The sequence below is a fragment of the Ursus americanus genome, chromosome 7 (genome assembly GCF_024610735.1).
Source record: "Ursus americanus isolate L20-20 chromosome 7, mUrsAme1.1.p, whole genome shotgun sequence".
Classification (NCBI taxonomy): Eukaryota; Metazoa; Chordata; class Mammalia; order Carnivora; family Ursidae; genus Ursus; species Ursus americanus.
Genome location: NC_142133.1, coordinates 77,557,416 through 77,573,202, shown reverse-complemented (window position 1 = coordinate 77,573,202; position 15,787 = coordinate 77,557,416). Strand labels below are relative to the sequence as shown.

Genomic DNA, 15,787 nt, shown 5'->3' with positions numbered 1-15,787 from the left:
CCCTCAGACCTCCCTGCTGACTAATGGTGTGGAGTGTCTTTTCATGGGCTGGCTGGCCGTTTGTATTTGTTCTTCGGAGAAATGTCTATTCAGATCTTTTTGTAATTGGGTTTTTGTCTTTTTATTATTGGTTTGTTATGTATGTCTTGTCACGTTCTTGATGGTGTCCTTTGAAGCACAGAACTTTTTACGCTTTGATGAAGTCCAGTTTATCTGCTTTTTTTTCTTTTCTTTTGTGGCTTCTGCTTTTGGCGTCATATCTAAGAATCCTTTGCCAAATCCAGGGTCATGAAGATTTACTCCTATGTTTTCTTCTAAGATAAACCACTTTTTTACACTTTCCTTCTTTGAGAAAGCCACGTGGAAGGGACCCTGTGTCGTGATTCCTCAAGAAAATCCACTTAGACTAGTTCCTTTATGGGAAGATGGCGTGATTCAAAGGGAACAGCTCTGAATAGCCCCAGGCTTGAAAATGAACGCCCATAATTTCAGTTTCAGAATAAAACTGTCCCAGGCTTGTCTTCTTTTTGGTCTCCCCAAAGGTGTGACATAACATCTTTGTGCCCCCATCTTCTGTAATTACCCCTTCTGTAATTACTTCCCTATTCAAAGGGAAGGCTCTGAGAATCGTTCACTCGCAATTATTAATTCTTTCCATCTCAAACAGATACTTGCCTTTTAAATTTCTGTTGTCCCTTAGCTGTGGACAGATTTTACGCTTTCAGAGTTGGAGAGCATTTTGGGTGAGGCTTCCGTGGAAGCTGCAGGGTCTCGGGCCTGCTCTGCTGGCCTTAAGGGTGCCTGGTGGCAGGACGGGGCTTCGGAGACCAGAGTATGTCCTGCCCCTTACGCATGCCCCTGGCTACCCCTGGAAGGGTGCTGCAGGTTGGGGAAGCCTGTGTCCCTCATCACCAGATTGCCCCAGGATGCAGTCCCCCTCCGCTTGTGGAGGTCTGCCCCTTCCCTATCCAGTCTGTGGAACCTTCTTTGCTCTTAACCCCATGTCAGCACGGTTGGCTTTTCTTCTTCGTTTGGCCCGTTGAGCAGCTGGGCGAGATGACCTCTCACCTCCCAGCCTAAGGCTTGGTCTCTCAGACGTTCTTTGTATACCTGCAGCACCTTGGGTGTTCTCAAATCCACTGTGGAGGGTCAGCAGCGGGCTTCGGTTTCTCTCCTCTCCTTTGTGTATGTTCTTTACTTCTTGTTACTAAGTGTCTCCGAATAAGTCATTAATAAAATGATTGTTATAGTTTTTAAAAAACTGGTAAATCATTATTAAACAACTTAAATGGACAGGCCATGTATTTTTTTCTTCTGTTTTTAAGAAGAGAGTTGGTATCTAATTAATCAACAGCCATATACCTGCATGGGCTCTGGTGTAGGCAGGCATTTGGGGGGCTGTGAGCTGTGTTTTAATTACTATCATCTTAATTCAGTGCATCTTTAAAAATGCATACACATTCTCTTTTACATGCAAACACATGCATGCATGCACACATACACACACCCCGCCACACACACTCACCCTCCTCACACCTCCACACCCACACCCGCCCACGCCCACCCACCCGCACACACTGAAATGCAAAACGGAGTCCAGTCCCAGGTAATGTGATGACTCAAAGCTCGTATTTTCCCTCTTAACTTTGGATATTTCAAACACAGTTGACTTTGGGTGGCCTGAAATCACTCATCGCCTTGCTTTGTTACCATTATGAAAATGCAAGATTCAGTAGAAAATGGCACTGAATGCACTGTTTTTGTTTTTTTTTTTTAAAGATTTTATTTATTCGACAGAGATAGAGACAGCCAGCGAGAGAGGGAACACAAGCAGGGGGAGTGGGAGAGGAAGAAGCAGGCTCATAGCGGAAGAGCCTGATGTGGGGCTCGATCCCAGATCGCCGGGATCACGCTCTGAGCCGAAGGCAGACGCTTAAACGCTGTGCCACCCAGGCGCCCCCTGAATGCACTGTTGACTTCATGGTCGGCACTGTGCCTCAAGCCTGCGGTGGCTGTGATCGTCAGTGCCCCCCGCCCCGCGTGGCTCTCCCCAGGGGCACTTGTGCTCCTTAAAGGAACACCAGCTGGCCTTTGGCACCGCCCTGCTCCTTAAACCCAAATTAGCGAGACTCTTTGAAAACTCTTTTCTGTCCTTTAGGAAGTGATCCCCATGTACCTGGCCACCTCCCCTATCCTGTCGGAGGGAGCCTCGCGCATGGAGTGCCAGCTGAAAAGGAACTCTGTAGACAGGATCAGAAACCTGGACCCCAACGCGTCAGCCCAGGCCTTACCTCCCAGTGAGGCCCCTTCGAGCAGCTCTTTAGTGAAGAAGAGAAGGAAAAGGAGGAGAAAGTCCCAGCTGGACACCTTGAAAAGAGACGACAACACGAACACATCTGAGGATGAGGACATGTTTCCCATCGAGATGAGCTCGGACGACCAGGCCGACCCGCTGGACGGCAGCAGGTAAATGCGCATGGAAGGCGGGGTCTGCGTCGCGGTCGGGCGCATTCATTCTTTGAGGTGATTCTTACAAACTCGTTTTCCCCCCCAGTATTCCTGCTTCTTTTATTTTTTTTTAAAGATTTTATTTATTTATTAGAGAGCGCGAGCGAGCAGGAGCAGGGGGGAGGGGCAGAGGGAGAGAGAGAGGGAGAAGCAGACTCCCTGCTGAGCAGGGAGCCTGACGTGGGACCTGAGCCGAAGGCAGATGCTTAACCAACTGAGCCCGCCAGGCACCCCAGTATTCCTTATTCTTACGTGAATGCGTTTTACACTGAGCTTTAGAACTATGGAGCCAGCCTCAAGGAGCATAACGATGTGAGGGAGCTTACCTTACACGGCAGGTGGTAGGCCCGACCTCCTCGTCTGGTCGCTTCAGCATCCAGGACGGAACCAAGGGGCAGAGAAGTGAGCAAACTACTATTTCACGCACGAAACTGTTGTTTCAGGGCCTGCTTGCTCTTATTTGGGCCCTGACTGTAGACCCGGCCGTCGGGCTGATGTGTGGCTGGGGACTGATCTGTGATAGCCTTCAGGTTACAAGTACATGTGGAACGTGACCAGTTTTCTCTCCAAGCAGACTTTTACTTTTCAGTGTTGACTGGGCCTGAGGTTTCGTGCTTGTCTTGCTCAACTTTTCTTTGCTTTTAACAGCGTGGTGAAATTCCGTTTCTGCGTATTACTATTTTAGTGAAAATGGCGTTTTGAAAGACAAAACTCCTGTGTAAAGTAAACTTGATATTTGAGATCTTTATGTAATTCAGTGTATTTTTGGAGGGGGGGATGTGGAGGGGCAGAGGAAGAGAGAGAGAATCTCGAGCAGACTCCCTGCTGAGCGCAGAGCCCAACACGGGGCTCGATCTCACAGCCCTGAGATCAGGACGTGAGCTGAAATCAAGAGTCAGGAGCTTAACCGGCTGAGCCACCCAGGCGCTCCTAAGATTCAGTATAATTTTTGGTAATTATTTTTGTATCTTGTTAACATAAACAAGGGATAAGGAACATCAGGAGTAACCCTCTGCTTCCTTATTCAAAATAGGACACCCCCCCTCCCCCCGCCGGCTAAAAATACAGGCAAATTGGCAATGTCACTTTTCCTAACTATAGCCTCTGATCTGCTGCAGGCTCCAGAACTGGTGGTCGGGCTTATTATAGATGCCATCCCTGCATGGCTTTTAATTCCAGAACTTAGTGAGGGATCTTACAGGGAACGTCAAAAGTACGGACAGATGGCCTCTGTCTGACTGAAAGAGTGCATCGTATTTTTTTAATGAATGCATTCTACCTGAAACAAGGTAGATCTGCAGTCGTTTTGTCATTATAAGATTCATTTGGTTTATATCTTTTATTTATTCTGCCAGATGAAGCATTATCTGTGTCTGGTCAGGTACTTCGCAGCCCCGCCCGTGCATAGCAAGACTTTTGCAGCCTCCTGGGCCCCGTCTTAGGGCTGCAGCGTGCACGTCCCTCAGTCCAGGTGTTTGAATACAGTCATTGTACGTGTATAATCCAGCCAAAGCATGAACACGTTTATGTGCGTCTGTGTCTCACGTTTTCCGTCTCCACTGCCTGGAATATGCCAGGGTGGGGTCAGAAAGAGGCCATGTGCATCTACAAAGAACTTAGAGACATAATCAAGATAAAAGGGAAACTTGCCTTTACTGTGAATCTATCACTAATAATCACTAATAATTCTTTGACTTTAGTCTTTTTTTTTTTTTTTTCTCCAGAACTCTTCCTAATGATATACCTGCATTCCAAGAAGATGTTTCTAAGGAAAGCCCTTCCCCCATCATGACTTACCCGCAGTCAGCATCGTACCCTAATTCTGATAGAGAGTGGTCACCCAGCGCTAGGTAAGTGTGTGCGTTCGCCACCCCGGTCTGGAGCATTTAAAGTCAGTTACAGGAAGCGCGTCTAACAAAACAGTGAAATATAAGTAAAAAGGGAAAAAAATGCAGTTTAGAGGAGGAGGTACAGATCAGGATTGAAAAAGGACATGTGCAGACCATAAACTTCTGATATCATAACAAACTGCAAGTCTAGCTCCTCGCAGGTGACCTTGAAAGAAAAACCACTCCAGTTGCTCAGTGCTAATTGTCAGCAGGAGAAAACAGGTGGCAGAGCCTTTCTTGACACTTAGCCCTCAAGCACGACTCGGGAGCACAGCCATTCCCTCGGGAGCCCCAGGGTGGTTCTGGGCTGTTAGAATGACGCCTTCTCCCCATGCTTAACCCCTTCTGCTGAATTCAGGAATATTTATTTCCCCGAAAAGAGCTCTGACATTGCCCTAGGATCAGGTAGAAACTTGGGAGAACCAGACCTGCTCAGTGTGCGGATTGGCGTCCTGAAGACCCCAGAAACTTTTAGTCAGTGAGACCTCTGAGAATATGTGAGCCCTCTGGAGTGCTTCTCAGAAGAACTGGGGAGGGGAAAACTGAGTGTTCTCAGCAGGGATGGTATCACCCCTTTTGGGACAAAAATTGGTTCTTGGGCAGCAAAGAATTCTTAGATATTATCAAGGTTTGTGTCCTCCACGGGGCCTCACACATAAGCAGATCCGGAGCCCATCTGTGGTGTGAAAGTTTCACAGTAGAGGGAGGACCATGGCGGGGGGAAGCCTCACCTGTCCAGGGGTGCGCTAACAATGAAGAGGTTGAGAAACACCGATCTTAGTGACAGGGACATCCTTGGATTCTTCTTCTTCTTTTTTTTTTTTTAAAGTTTTTTTTATTCATTTATTTGAGAGAGAGAGTGCAAGTGAGAGAGCACAAGCAGGGGGAGCAGCAGAGGCAGAGGGAGAAGCAGGCTCCCTGCTGAGCAAGGAGCCCGATGTGGGGCTTGATCCCAGGATCCCGGGATCATGACCCGAGCCGAAGGCAGACACTTCACCGACCGAGCCCCCCCAGGCACCCCCAACCTCGGATCATTCTTGTTCCTCATGTTTTAGATGTACTTGTTTGCAGTGGAAGTGTGGGAACCCTGCTGCAAGGGCTCCCTGCCTAAAGCCAGAGCCCTCCCAACACCACTCCTCGTTCCAGCGTCACCAGAGTGATCTCGCCAATGGGATGGCACAGTGAGCAGTGTGCACTGGAGTCTGAGAGCACTAGATAGGCCCCGTGCCTGGTTGTAGCCAGGACCGGGACAGCCAGTGTTAGTCTGCCCGGTGGGGCTGGGGGCCTGGGAGGTGTCCTCATGGAGGTCTGTCTGCAGACCCGCCCCGTGCAATAGAAACAGGATGCTAGCCACCTAGGACATTTACAGTCTTCTAGCAGCCATCCTTAGAGGGTAAAAAGCAAAACTGAGAAAGCTAACTCTGGTGAGCGAGTTCCTTTGACCCCGCATATCCAAAATATCCTCAAGTCGTTTTCACGAAGTTCTTCATGAGATCGTGCACGTTCTTATTTTCATACTAAGTCTTTGAGATCGTTGTGTATGTCACATGTAAGGACCTCCTCAGTTTGGACGTGTCGCACTTCACGTGCTCGATAGCCACGTGCCGCTGGTGGACACGTTACACATAGACAGTGCAGATATTAGGCCTTTCTGGAACCTCCCACAGCCTCTCCCTTAGGTCTGTGGAAAGGCACCCTAAGGTGAGAAAAAGACGGTACTTTAGGAAGAAAATGACGTGGGATGGTTAGAAACCACTATTAGGTTGAAAAATCTATTCAAACACTCTACATTAATTTTAAGAGTTTCAAATAAATGTTTAAAACACAACCCTGGGGGCGCCTGGGTGGCGCAGTCATTACGCGTCTGCCTTCGGCTCAGGGCGTGATCCTGGAGTCCTGGGATCGAGCCCCACATCAGGCTCCTCTGCTGGGAGCCTGCTTCTTCCTCTCCCACTCCCCCTGCTTGTGTTCCCTCTCTCGCTGGCTGTCTCTGTCAAATAAATAAATAAAATCTAAAAAAAAAAAAAAAAAAAAAAAACAAACAAAACACAGCCCTGGATACGTTCCCCTGTCTTTCATGTTTTGCTGTATGAATCCAGAACAGCGACCGTGTCAGATCTTGTGGGTCTGACTGCTGTCAGATGCAATGACAAATTAGGATAAATAGATACATTGCCATACTTGGAATTATGTATTTTCTTTAAAGAGACAACTGGCAGCAGAAACGATCCACTCTTTAGAGAATGTAGTTTGATTAAGCACTGAATTCTGACCAGAGAACAACAATCTTCGATGGCCATATGGATGAAATAGAAAGTGAAATGAGTTTTTGGCAGTTTCCTGTTCTTGTGGTTCAAAAAACTCATGTTGATTTCTGAGTGATTTCAACAGAGTGTTCTGCTGTTATCAGATGCCTAAGTATGTTCATTTTCTTACGAATGTTATTAGGCAGAGTAGTCAAAGAATTTATGTGAAGTTTAATTTAATTGACCTTTGATTTTTCTTTCTTTTAATGTGTATCACGTGGTTTCCAGTAGCCCGATAGATTGCCAAAGGACTGCTGCCCGCCTGGCAGTCGCGGCCGAGGGAGGCCTTTCTAGCTCTTGCCCTCCACAGTCTTCCCACTTCCATACTTCGGAAAGGTAGAGGGGCTCTTTTCCCCACTTGGATGTCTTCGATAATAAAAATCGTGCTCTAACTCTTACAAGTCTGTTTACCATTGACCAAATTACTTGTACAGAAAACACATAGAGACTGTATAAGTGAAACCTTTGATCTAACTCTTACAAATCTACTCGACTAACCAAATAACTTATGAAGAAAATATGTAGAGATGATTATTTTCCTTTGATTTTAAGCATTTGTAGATAGATTTTTTTCCACAACTAAATTTGATTCCCTGGAAATTATGGCCAAGCATAGAGTCCTTCCTAAGTTTGTGGAGTGCTTTGCAAAACAGAATAATGAAATAAAAATTGGTAATATGATCTTTGCTTTGTGTCTAGGGTTGTTCAACAAATAAGTTTATAAGATCTTTCGTATAAGGGGAGTTATAACTCTAAATAGCTTATTAGACCGTCCGAATAATGGAATCCTATTTCCACGGCATTTCGGGCATGGGGTTTTGCAGTGTAGTGCAGGGTGCATCTTAAGGGTTAGGACCGTAGGTTTGTATTTTCCTCCGATGCCGCGGTCGGAGGTTCCTGCCTCCATTCCCTCCGTGTTACCCACGCTCCGAGCTACATGCTTTGTAAACTTTAACAATGAGGCTCTGATTGAGTTCTATACGGGAAACTGCTTTTCTTTTTGATTAAAGAACCAAGTCTCAGGGTGTACTTCATTTGGGGGTTACAGGCACAGGGGAAGGGCCGTTTTGAAAGGAGGTAAACTAAGCTGTGTAAACTTGCCTAAGTGGGACTGGCAAAATCCTGAAAACTATCATGTGGTTGATAAATGCATTATTTACGAAAACCAGTCACGGACCTCGTAAGCTTACTTTTTTGAACAACCCTTGGCCTTAAAAGTCTAATGTTTGATAATGGGAGACTTTGGAACCACCATCTTTCTCAGGAATCCCACCCAGCACCGGGAGTCTTTTCCCCGACTCACCTTCTGTCTGTCTGAATTTCGCAGAACGTGTGCGTGTGTTTGCGTACAGGGTCCTTTTGACACAGGCTGGTCCTGCCCACGTGCCGCCATTTACCGCAGTGGCGTGTCGGGCCTGAGAGGTGGGACTCCTAGCTCAGGACTTCCGCACGGGGCTCGTTTCTCTATGAGTGAGCGTGCAAACCTGAATACGTCTGTGGAAACCTCGGGCTTGTGGCGTTTCTCAAAGGAGCGGAATAGCAGGAGTTCTGGCGTTGGGGCCACGGGAGACCCGTGTTGAGCATCTGCCTTCTCCTAGAGCAAGGGTTGGCTAACTGCAGTCAGTGGGCCAACCGCGGCCCCCATCTGTTCTCGTGGGTTTATGGGACTACAGCCAGTTCGTTCACCTATTGTCTATGGCTGCGCTTGTGCTGCCGTGGCAGAACTGTGCACTTCTGACAGAGATCGCAGAACCCGCAAAGCTTGACGTACTTGGTCTCTGCCTTTCACAGACAAAGTTTGCTGACCCCCCTACTCCAGAGCAAGCTCTGTCTGAAGGGCTTTACTGACGTTCGTGTGTGGGGGGGTAAGACAATTCATCGTTCCACAAAATATAAATTATATTTTATGTGGTAAAATATAACAGCAGGAGCTTCTTAAACCAGTGATTTGAGATTTGGGTGCAATGCTGTTGAGGGTAGGAAGCCAATTACAGTGGACTTTTTCTGTGAGGACTCTGGAGAAAAAATGGATTCAGGTCATGGTTGTAGGTACACTGGAGGCCACGACAGCCCACCCTGCACATTTCACTGATATCGAATATATAATTGTGGACATAGCAGTGCCAGAAAAGCAGTGACCCTTGTGAGAAAAGCATGATTACAGGACTGGAGGGAACAAGAGAGGTTGGGAGGTGATGAACATTTAACACCTAGATGTATGGGGCTCGCAGTCTTCCTCCCGTGGGACCACTTCCCATAGGGTGGAAGAGGCTGTGTGTGTGTGTGTGTTGGGAAAGGTGTCCCATTGTACACACTCCCATGATGCGCTGTCTCAGGGTCCTCCTGTCCACACATGGTGAAATACAGCGTGAGGGCTGCACTGTAGCTATGTACCACGTGGATGGTTTGGTGGGCAGTGGGCACCACGGGTGACGAACCAGCCTCTGAGCACCTCGGTGTGAAATGGAGGAGAGAGAGAGACCAGTCTCTTTGGTCCAAATGGCTCAGCTGAAGAGATCTGAGACCAATTTAGCCATTAAGGGTCCCTATTGGTTTGGCATGTTAGGTTTCATGTAGGGCTGTTCCTTGTCCTGACAGGAAACTGTATTCAGCTGGAGTTGAAATCTAACTCAGTCTGTGAGGCCAAGCACGACGGTGAGTGGGGACTCAGGAGAGTGTGAGGTCTGTGGAAGACGGTGCAAAAGGAAAACATGGCGGCTTTGTCTCCTGCTTTATGTCACACCGTTGTCTTACTCCAGGAGAAGTGACGAGGGAGAATAAAAGCAGGAAGTGATTAAATGGATATATTTTCTCATCCAGATGTTTAGGATGCTGTGAGAAGTTTGTAGATAAGTTGATTACTCTTGGCTGGTCACTCTGGCTGGACAGAGGGAAGACTTCGTTCAGGCTTTCTAGAGAGTAGAAATATGGAAAAAGATGTAGAGATGAAAACACAAGTTACAACCACTAAAAAGCTGGCCTGAGAATTAAGCCTTGTGGTACGTTGTTACAGAACAAGCCTTAGCCAACAGGTGGATCTTTGAAGTATTTCCGGAAGTGGAGTATTTAATGAAATCTCCACATAGAGGCTCCTGCCATTTTAGTGAGTTTGAGTTTATTCTTGGCATCTGGAACTTGTGGCAAAATTGGCACGTGATGCAGTTTCCCTGTTTTTGAAGCCAGTGCAGATTCATAAATATTTTAAAAATTGAATATAATGTGTGTGTGTCTGAGATAGGCAGGACCCCCTTTGCAGCTGAGAGCTGACAGACTCGGTTTGGAAGTTGAGAATGCGGGAGAGGGTAGCTCACGGTGGTGAGGTGGGGGAAGGATGGGTGGTTTTGAGATGAGAACAAACTCCCCCCCCCTTTCTATTTTCGTCTCTCTTTTCCTCAATTTTCCTTTCTAAATGCCTCTTCTCATCTTTACTTGGGATTTGGGGGAGGGTTGGGATAGGTTGCCCAAACCGGGAGCTCCTTCCACGTGGCTGTGTGTGCTGTGGACCCCTGGTGGCCACAGATGGGAATGTCATGAAGCTTGTGTGCATTTTCTGGGCTGTCTGAACCATAGAATTCTGGACCAAAAAACATCTAAAAAAGTTTCTTTTCCCAGTTTAATCGTGGATTTGTGTTTTTCTTAAGTCCCTCAGGTTCTCGACCTTCAACACCTAAAAGCGATTCAGAATTGGTCAGTAAGGCCACTGATAGGACGATGCAGAAGAATAACCTAGAAATGCTGTGGCTTTGGGGAGAATTGCCACAAGCTGCGAAGGTAAGTTTTTTCCCCCCTCAATTCTGCCATATATCGAAGATAGTTTCCAAAAACATGAAGCGGGCACAGTCTTTTCTTTCAGGACATTTTGTTTCATACTCCAATCTGTTAAAAGAATCTGAATTACATTACTATAAAAATTTTTTTTAATATTGTAAGGCCTCTAGAAGATGCTACAACTTCTTGTATCCCCAGTAAATATTCGTAATATGAATGAATGAATGAGTGAACACTGAAAGCATTCCTATTACGAATCCAGATGCGCGACTCTTTGGAGGCAAGCCCTGTTGAGGTAGGGTTGTGGATTCTTTCCTTTCCTGGGTTCTATTTCGCTTTCATGGAAAACGCTGATTTCTCTGCCCACAAGCTATAGTGCTGACCCAGCCAGCCGTCTGTACAAACTCACGGCATTTGTTGCTGGAGAAATGGCATGAAAGTGCTAACCTGTCGCTTCTTCTGGCAAAACGCTTCCAACCACAGACGTGCCGTAGCGTTGTTTTCATTGTACTGGAAGCTGTGAGATCGGATACAGAAACGGATACCCTCCCTCTCCCCTCCAACCCATAAATTGCATTTTGGTTTTTGTTGGGATAAATCTTTTCCGTAACTGGACATTCCTTGGACAAGTAGAATCAGAAATGCTAATTTCCCACTCATGTGAACCAACCACTTACCCCCTGAGTTTTGGGGGTTAACTTTATTGAAACATAACGTGGGAAATGCCCAGATCACAAGTGCACAGATCAGTACATTTTCACACTGTGAATGTGTCCGTGGACTTGAACCCAGAGAGAAGCAGGGCTTCATCAGCATCTCGGAAGCCCTACCCTTTGCAGTTACTGCTCAGACTGACCCCCCAGAAGGGTAAACGCCCTCCTGCCTCTCACAGCAGAGATTAGCGTGGCAACATTCATCATACTATTGTGTGTGATTGTCATTCCCTTATTGTCGTTGCTGCGAGCTACCCATCCTGTGAACGTACTTCCCGTTCTGTGGAAGGACACTGAGTACTTGAGCTCCTTCTGTTTGTTGGCCTTTACCAATCCCACTTCGTTCTATTTGGTGGTTGATGTTTTAGGTGAAAGTTCGTTTGCTTTGGAACTGGTCTTGTGCTCTGTAGAGTCTTGGCAGAATGGAAATCACCAGGTGACTCCCGAGGCTTAACTCTCTCTGCCAAAGGGGCGGACTGTTGTGCAGACTGGAAATGGGTGCATTGTTTTTCTTCGGTTAGCTCCTCTTTCCTCTTTGCCCATGCTCTGACCCTTCTGTCTGTCTCTCTCCCCTTTGACATAGTCATCTCCACACAAGATGAAAGACTGCAGCCCGTTAAACAGTAGAAAAATCTGTGATAAGATGCACTTTCAGACCATTCAGAGTGAATCTTCAGATGCGTTCAGTGACCAGTCACCAACCCTGGCCAGGCCTCCCGTGCTGTCTGTTCCAGAGCCGGGCAAGCCTCCCACGGAGATGCAGTTTGTGAACGAAGAAGATGTCGAGGCCTTGGGGGCGGCAGCCCCGCCTTTACCTACGATCGAAGAACCCAAACCCCTCTCTGCCAGTGTAGCCCCGACAGCAAGCAAGACGGACTCTCCTTCCAGGAAAAAAGGTGGGAGGCCGGCGCGTCCCAGCTCCTTCCGCGCAGACGTGGTGCTCTGCACGTTCCCGATCCTTCCCTCGGAAGTCCCGAGTATGTCAAGGGGGAAGCTGGACCAGGACAGCTTTCTGCTGAAGATGTTACCAAAATTTCGTTATAGAAACTCAGCCTGAAGGAACCTTGGGGTGGTGTCCTGAGCCCCGTCACTTTCTAGAGCAGGGTGCTAGGATCCAGAGGGATGAAGTCTTTTTCACCCACTTGGGGCTCTGGAGGAAGTTGACTGCTGAGCTAATCCTGGTCTTCTCGCCCCCTGCCCTGAGTTTCTGTCTAGCACATTGCCGGGTTTTGATTTCTGTGTGCTGTGTAACCCTATTTCAGGGGATCACTTGTTTATATATTTTTTGCCGGGAATGCCCCTACTAGAATATGTGTGCTCCGTGAGATCCAGAACGTTTTGGTCTGGTTTGCCTTTGTTTCCTCCGTGCTCAGAATAGTCGTTGCTCCGTAACTGCTGGTTTAATACACACCTGGTTGCACGTCAGGAGGGTTAATGTCAAGCCTGCCCTGTTAACCGTGTGGCGTGGTGCAGTTTTCTGGATTTGTATGAACCAGTGACGTAATTCTCTGGCAGAAGGAAACAGGAAGTCCGCGGTCATGGTGCGCAGTGACCGCCGACGCACCGTGTAGGCCCCCTGGGCCTGGGAATATGGATGCCAGGAAGTGCATAATGAAAGCTTCCATCATTCGAGGACGATGGTGGCAGTTGCTTCAATAGATTGAGTGTTCAGTACATACGTGAGGCACTTTACAGAGGGGGACAGAGCTCAGCAAGGTCACGTAACTTGGTCAGGGGCACACTCTTGGCAGTGGCAGGGTTGGGTTGAACGTAGACTTGGTGAGCCTGCCTCCAGAGTCATGCTACGGAGCTGACTCCCAGCTCTTGTATTCGTGGGCCAGTGGGGACATTTTTGAGCAAATTTGCATATTCTTCAATGCTTTCCAGAGCTACTCAGAAGTCCATGGAAGACCAGGGTTCTGACTTGACCCATTTGCTCTTTCAGACAAACGAAGCAGACATCTTGGTGCTGATGGCGTCTACTTGGATGACCTCACAGATATGGATCCTGAAGTGGCAGCCCTGTATTTTCCCAAAAAGTAAAATTTCTTTTTATTCCTTGTATCATTTTCTGTGTTAATCTGTGTGAGTCTGGTTTTTCCCCCCATATATTTGATTGGAAAGTGAGTAAGAAAAGGGAAGCTCAGATTTTACTGTGAGAAGCTACCAGGAAATAATGGACTTTCTCTGGAGTCACGTGTGTGGGTATCTCTGTGTGGCCGGCTTCCCACCTTCTGGATAGGAATGCAGCCTGAGGCTGGCTCCCATGGTGACACCGTGGTCGTGTTGCGGGGTGGGGGGAGGCAGTGGTCCACAACCCGATCGGTGGCCGAGAGGGGGCAGCTGCCCAGCCCTCACCCGCCCCAGGAGAGTTTCTCCCGCGGCCTTCAGGGACCCCTGCTCAGTTTTGTGATTTGCAGGGAGGGCTGGCTCCTCGGGGAGGTGGTAGCGGAGATCTGTGGCCTCAGGACAGCGTGCTTTCTCTGCCGTTCACTGCACATAGTCCTAGAAGGCGACACAAGGAGGACAATAGGCTAAAATAATTGTTTCTCTCCCAAGGTAGTTGATTTCACTTGTCTTTGTCACGGTCCTGAGATGACCTCCTTTGCTACTCTGAGGGCTAGCATGTGGTGGGCGAGTTTGCCGTCTGTGATGTCAGAACATCTCCCCTCTTCCTCCTCCCAGTGGAGATCCTTCAGGGCTCGCCAAACACACCAGCGACAACGGAGCCCGGTCAGCCAACCAGTCCCCGCAGTCCGTGGGCAGCTCTGGCATCGACAGCGGCGTGGAGAGCACCTCGGACAGCTTGAGGGACCTGCCGTCCATCGCCATCTCCCTGTGCGGGGGCCTCAGCGACAACCGGGAGATAACCAAAGGTACCGCCCCAGAGCCTGGCCCTGGAGCCAGTCTTCGAGCCTTGAGCGCCCTCTCGTGGCCAGCGGCCAGAACGTCCGGAAGCTCGGGCTTCTCTGCTGCTTGTCACATGCGGCCTTTCCCTTGGCTGGGTTCACGAGAGCATAGACTTATTGCAGCTCATGGCCCAAATGCTGCTGGCTTGCGGTTGGCTGACCTGAGGGTTCTGTTGTTCACACACGGCTTTGGGGCCACTTGCCGTTGTGTGTCTCCTTGCCTTGTGCACGCCCCGGGAGCCTGCAGCCCCGTGGGAGTGTCGGTGTCATGGAGACACAGGGCACTGGAAGGGTGCAGAAGGGCGGTGGGGTCTTGGGAGGGGGGCATCTGAGTTTGAGCACGTTCAGAGGTGCTTGCTGGCTGGATCTGAAGCTGTTCATACGCTTGGCATGGGTGGCGAATTAATTCACAGTGTGTTGAATTCAGAACGATGGTTTCCCAGTGTTGCATGACAGCTACGTGGGGAAGTGGCCCCAAGACCCCCCAGTGGGTGCATCAGCCATCACCAACTGACAAATTCTTTGAGTGGCCTTAGTGGCCCTGAATGTCCCTTTACTGTCCCTTTACCATTCCTCCCATCTCCACTGTTCTCTCTTTTTCATCACGCCCCCCCCCCCCACCATGGTCTGTTTTTCTTGCCGGGAAGGGGTGAGGCTGTGTACTTCATCCCCTCACCACTCAGGAGCCACCCTCTTCCCTTCCTGCCCTGAGCTGCCGTCCTCAACTCCTGTCTCTGTCCCGAAGTCCCTGCGGGGGTTTTGTGATGTTCTTCTCACACAGAGGCCGGGGCACCTTGTTCTGGAACCTGAACCAGCTAACCCGTCACCCTGGTGCTGAACTGAAATGCGTGGCTTAACGTGAGGCAGCTGGTTTAGCCCATCACAGGAGCTCTCTGTAAGCCCCCCTCCCCCCTGATGTCTAGTGCCAGCCGCTCCGGGGCCTCGAGAAGCAAGCACACTCTGTGGGCCGGGAAGAGGTGTGAGGGGGCTGGTGTCCGATGGCACCCCTCTCCGGTACGCTTGTACCGAGTCTCCTCTCACGGGGGTCCACACAGACGAGGCCAGATTCCCACGGCCAGGAGCCCCCGAGGAGAGTATTTATGGCATGAATTAGGATTCCAAACGCACGTGTCATGGCCAGTCTGGGCCGCCATCCTGACCAAGGGGTCTTTTTCCGCTGGACAGGGGTAACTCCCAGTGTCCAGGGTCTGCTGGGTCTTTGTTCCATTCAGGGTATAGAGGACCCCCCCTAGGGAAGGAGTGGGGACAAATTAGGGCCAGAGAGGTGGTCAGAACCCTCATCAAGGCTCCAGACGGGGCCAGCTGAATGGAGGACGTCGAGTGGAGACCAGAGCCTTAGGCCAGAGCTCGTCACAGAAGCTAGAGTCAGGGCTAAGGCCCAGGGCCTCCTGACCTTGTGGCCTTCCTGCCTCCTGGAATGTGGGGGCTGGGTCAGCAGGCCAGGCCTCACGCTGTCTTCGCACTTCTATACATGACAGTGACCAGCACCTCGCCCACTGACATCGAGTGAGCCCTCGCGTTAGGCAGGGCATCGTGCTTCTCAGCCTCACAGCCACCGAAGAAGCAGGCGCGGTTCTTAATCCCCATGGGAGGGACCCGAGGCTCGGGGAGATTAAGGACTTGCTCAACACCAGCTCACACCAGTACATGTGACTGAAACCGGGTGGCCTGGT

The 15,787-nt window shown here is 49.2% G+C and overlaps 1 protein-coding gene across 6 annotated transcripts in view; it reads left to right on the top strand.

Moving 5' to 3' along the window:
- Positions 1-15,787, top strand: part of LPIN1 (lipin 1) — a 130,321-nt gene that overhangs the window by 78,714 nt on the left and 35,820 nt on the right. For 4 of the 6 annotated variants that reach the window (XM_045775970.2, XM_087863852.1, XM_045775973.2 and 1 more), the window contains 7 exons: positions 2,159-2,466; positions 4,233-4,358; positions 6,932-7,039; positions 10,345-10,474; positions 11,768-12,080; positions 13,130-13,223; positions 13,870-14,060. In XM_045775970.2, coding sequence (XP_045631926.1) covers positions 2,159-2,466; positions 4,233-4,358; positions 6,932-7,039; positions 10,345-10,474; positions 11,768-12,080; positions 13,130-13,223; positions 13,870-14,060 — 1,270 coding nt within the window. The remainder of the gene's footprint in view (positions 1-2,158; positions 2,467-4,232; positions 4,359-6,931; positions 7,040-10,344; positions 10,475-11,767; positions 12,081-13,129; positions 13,224-13,869; positions 14,061-15,787) is intronic. The other 2 variants (XM_045775971.2, XM_045775972.2) reach the window with 2 other exon arrangements.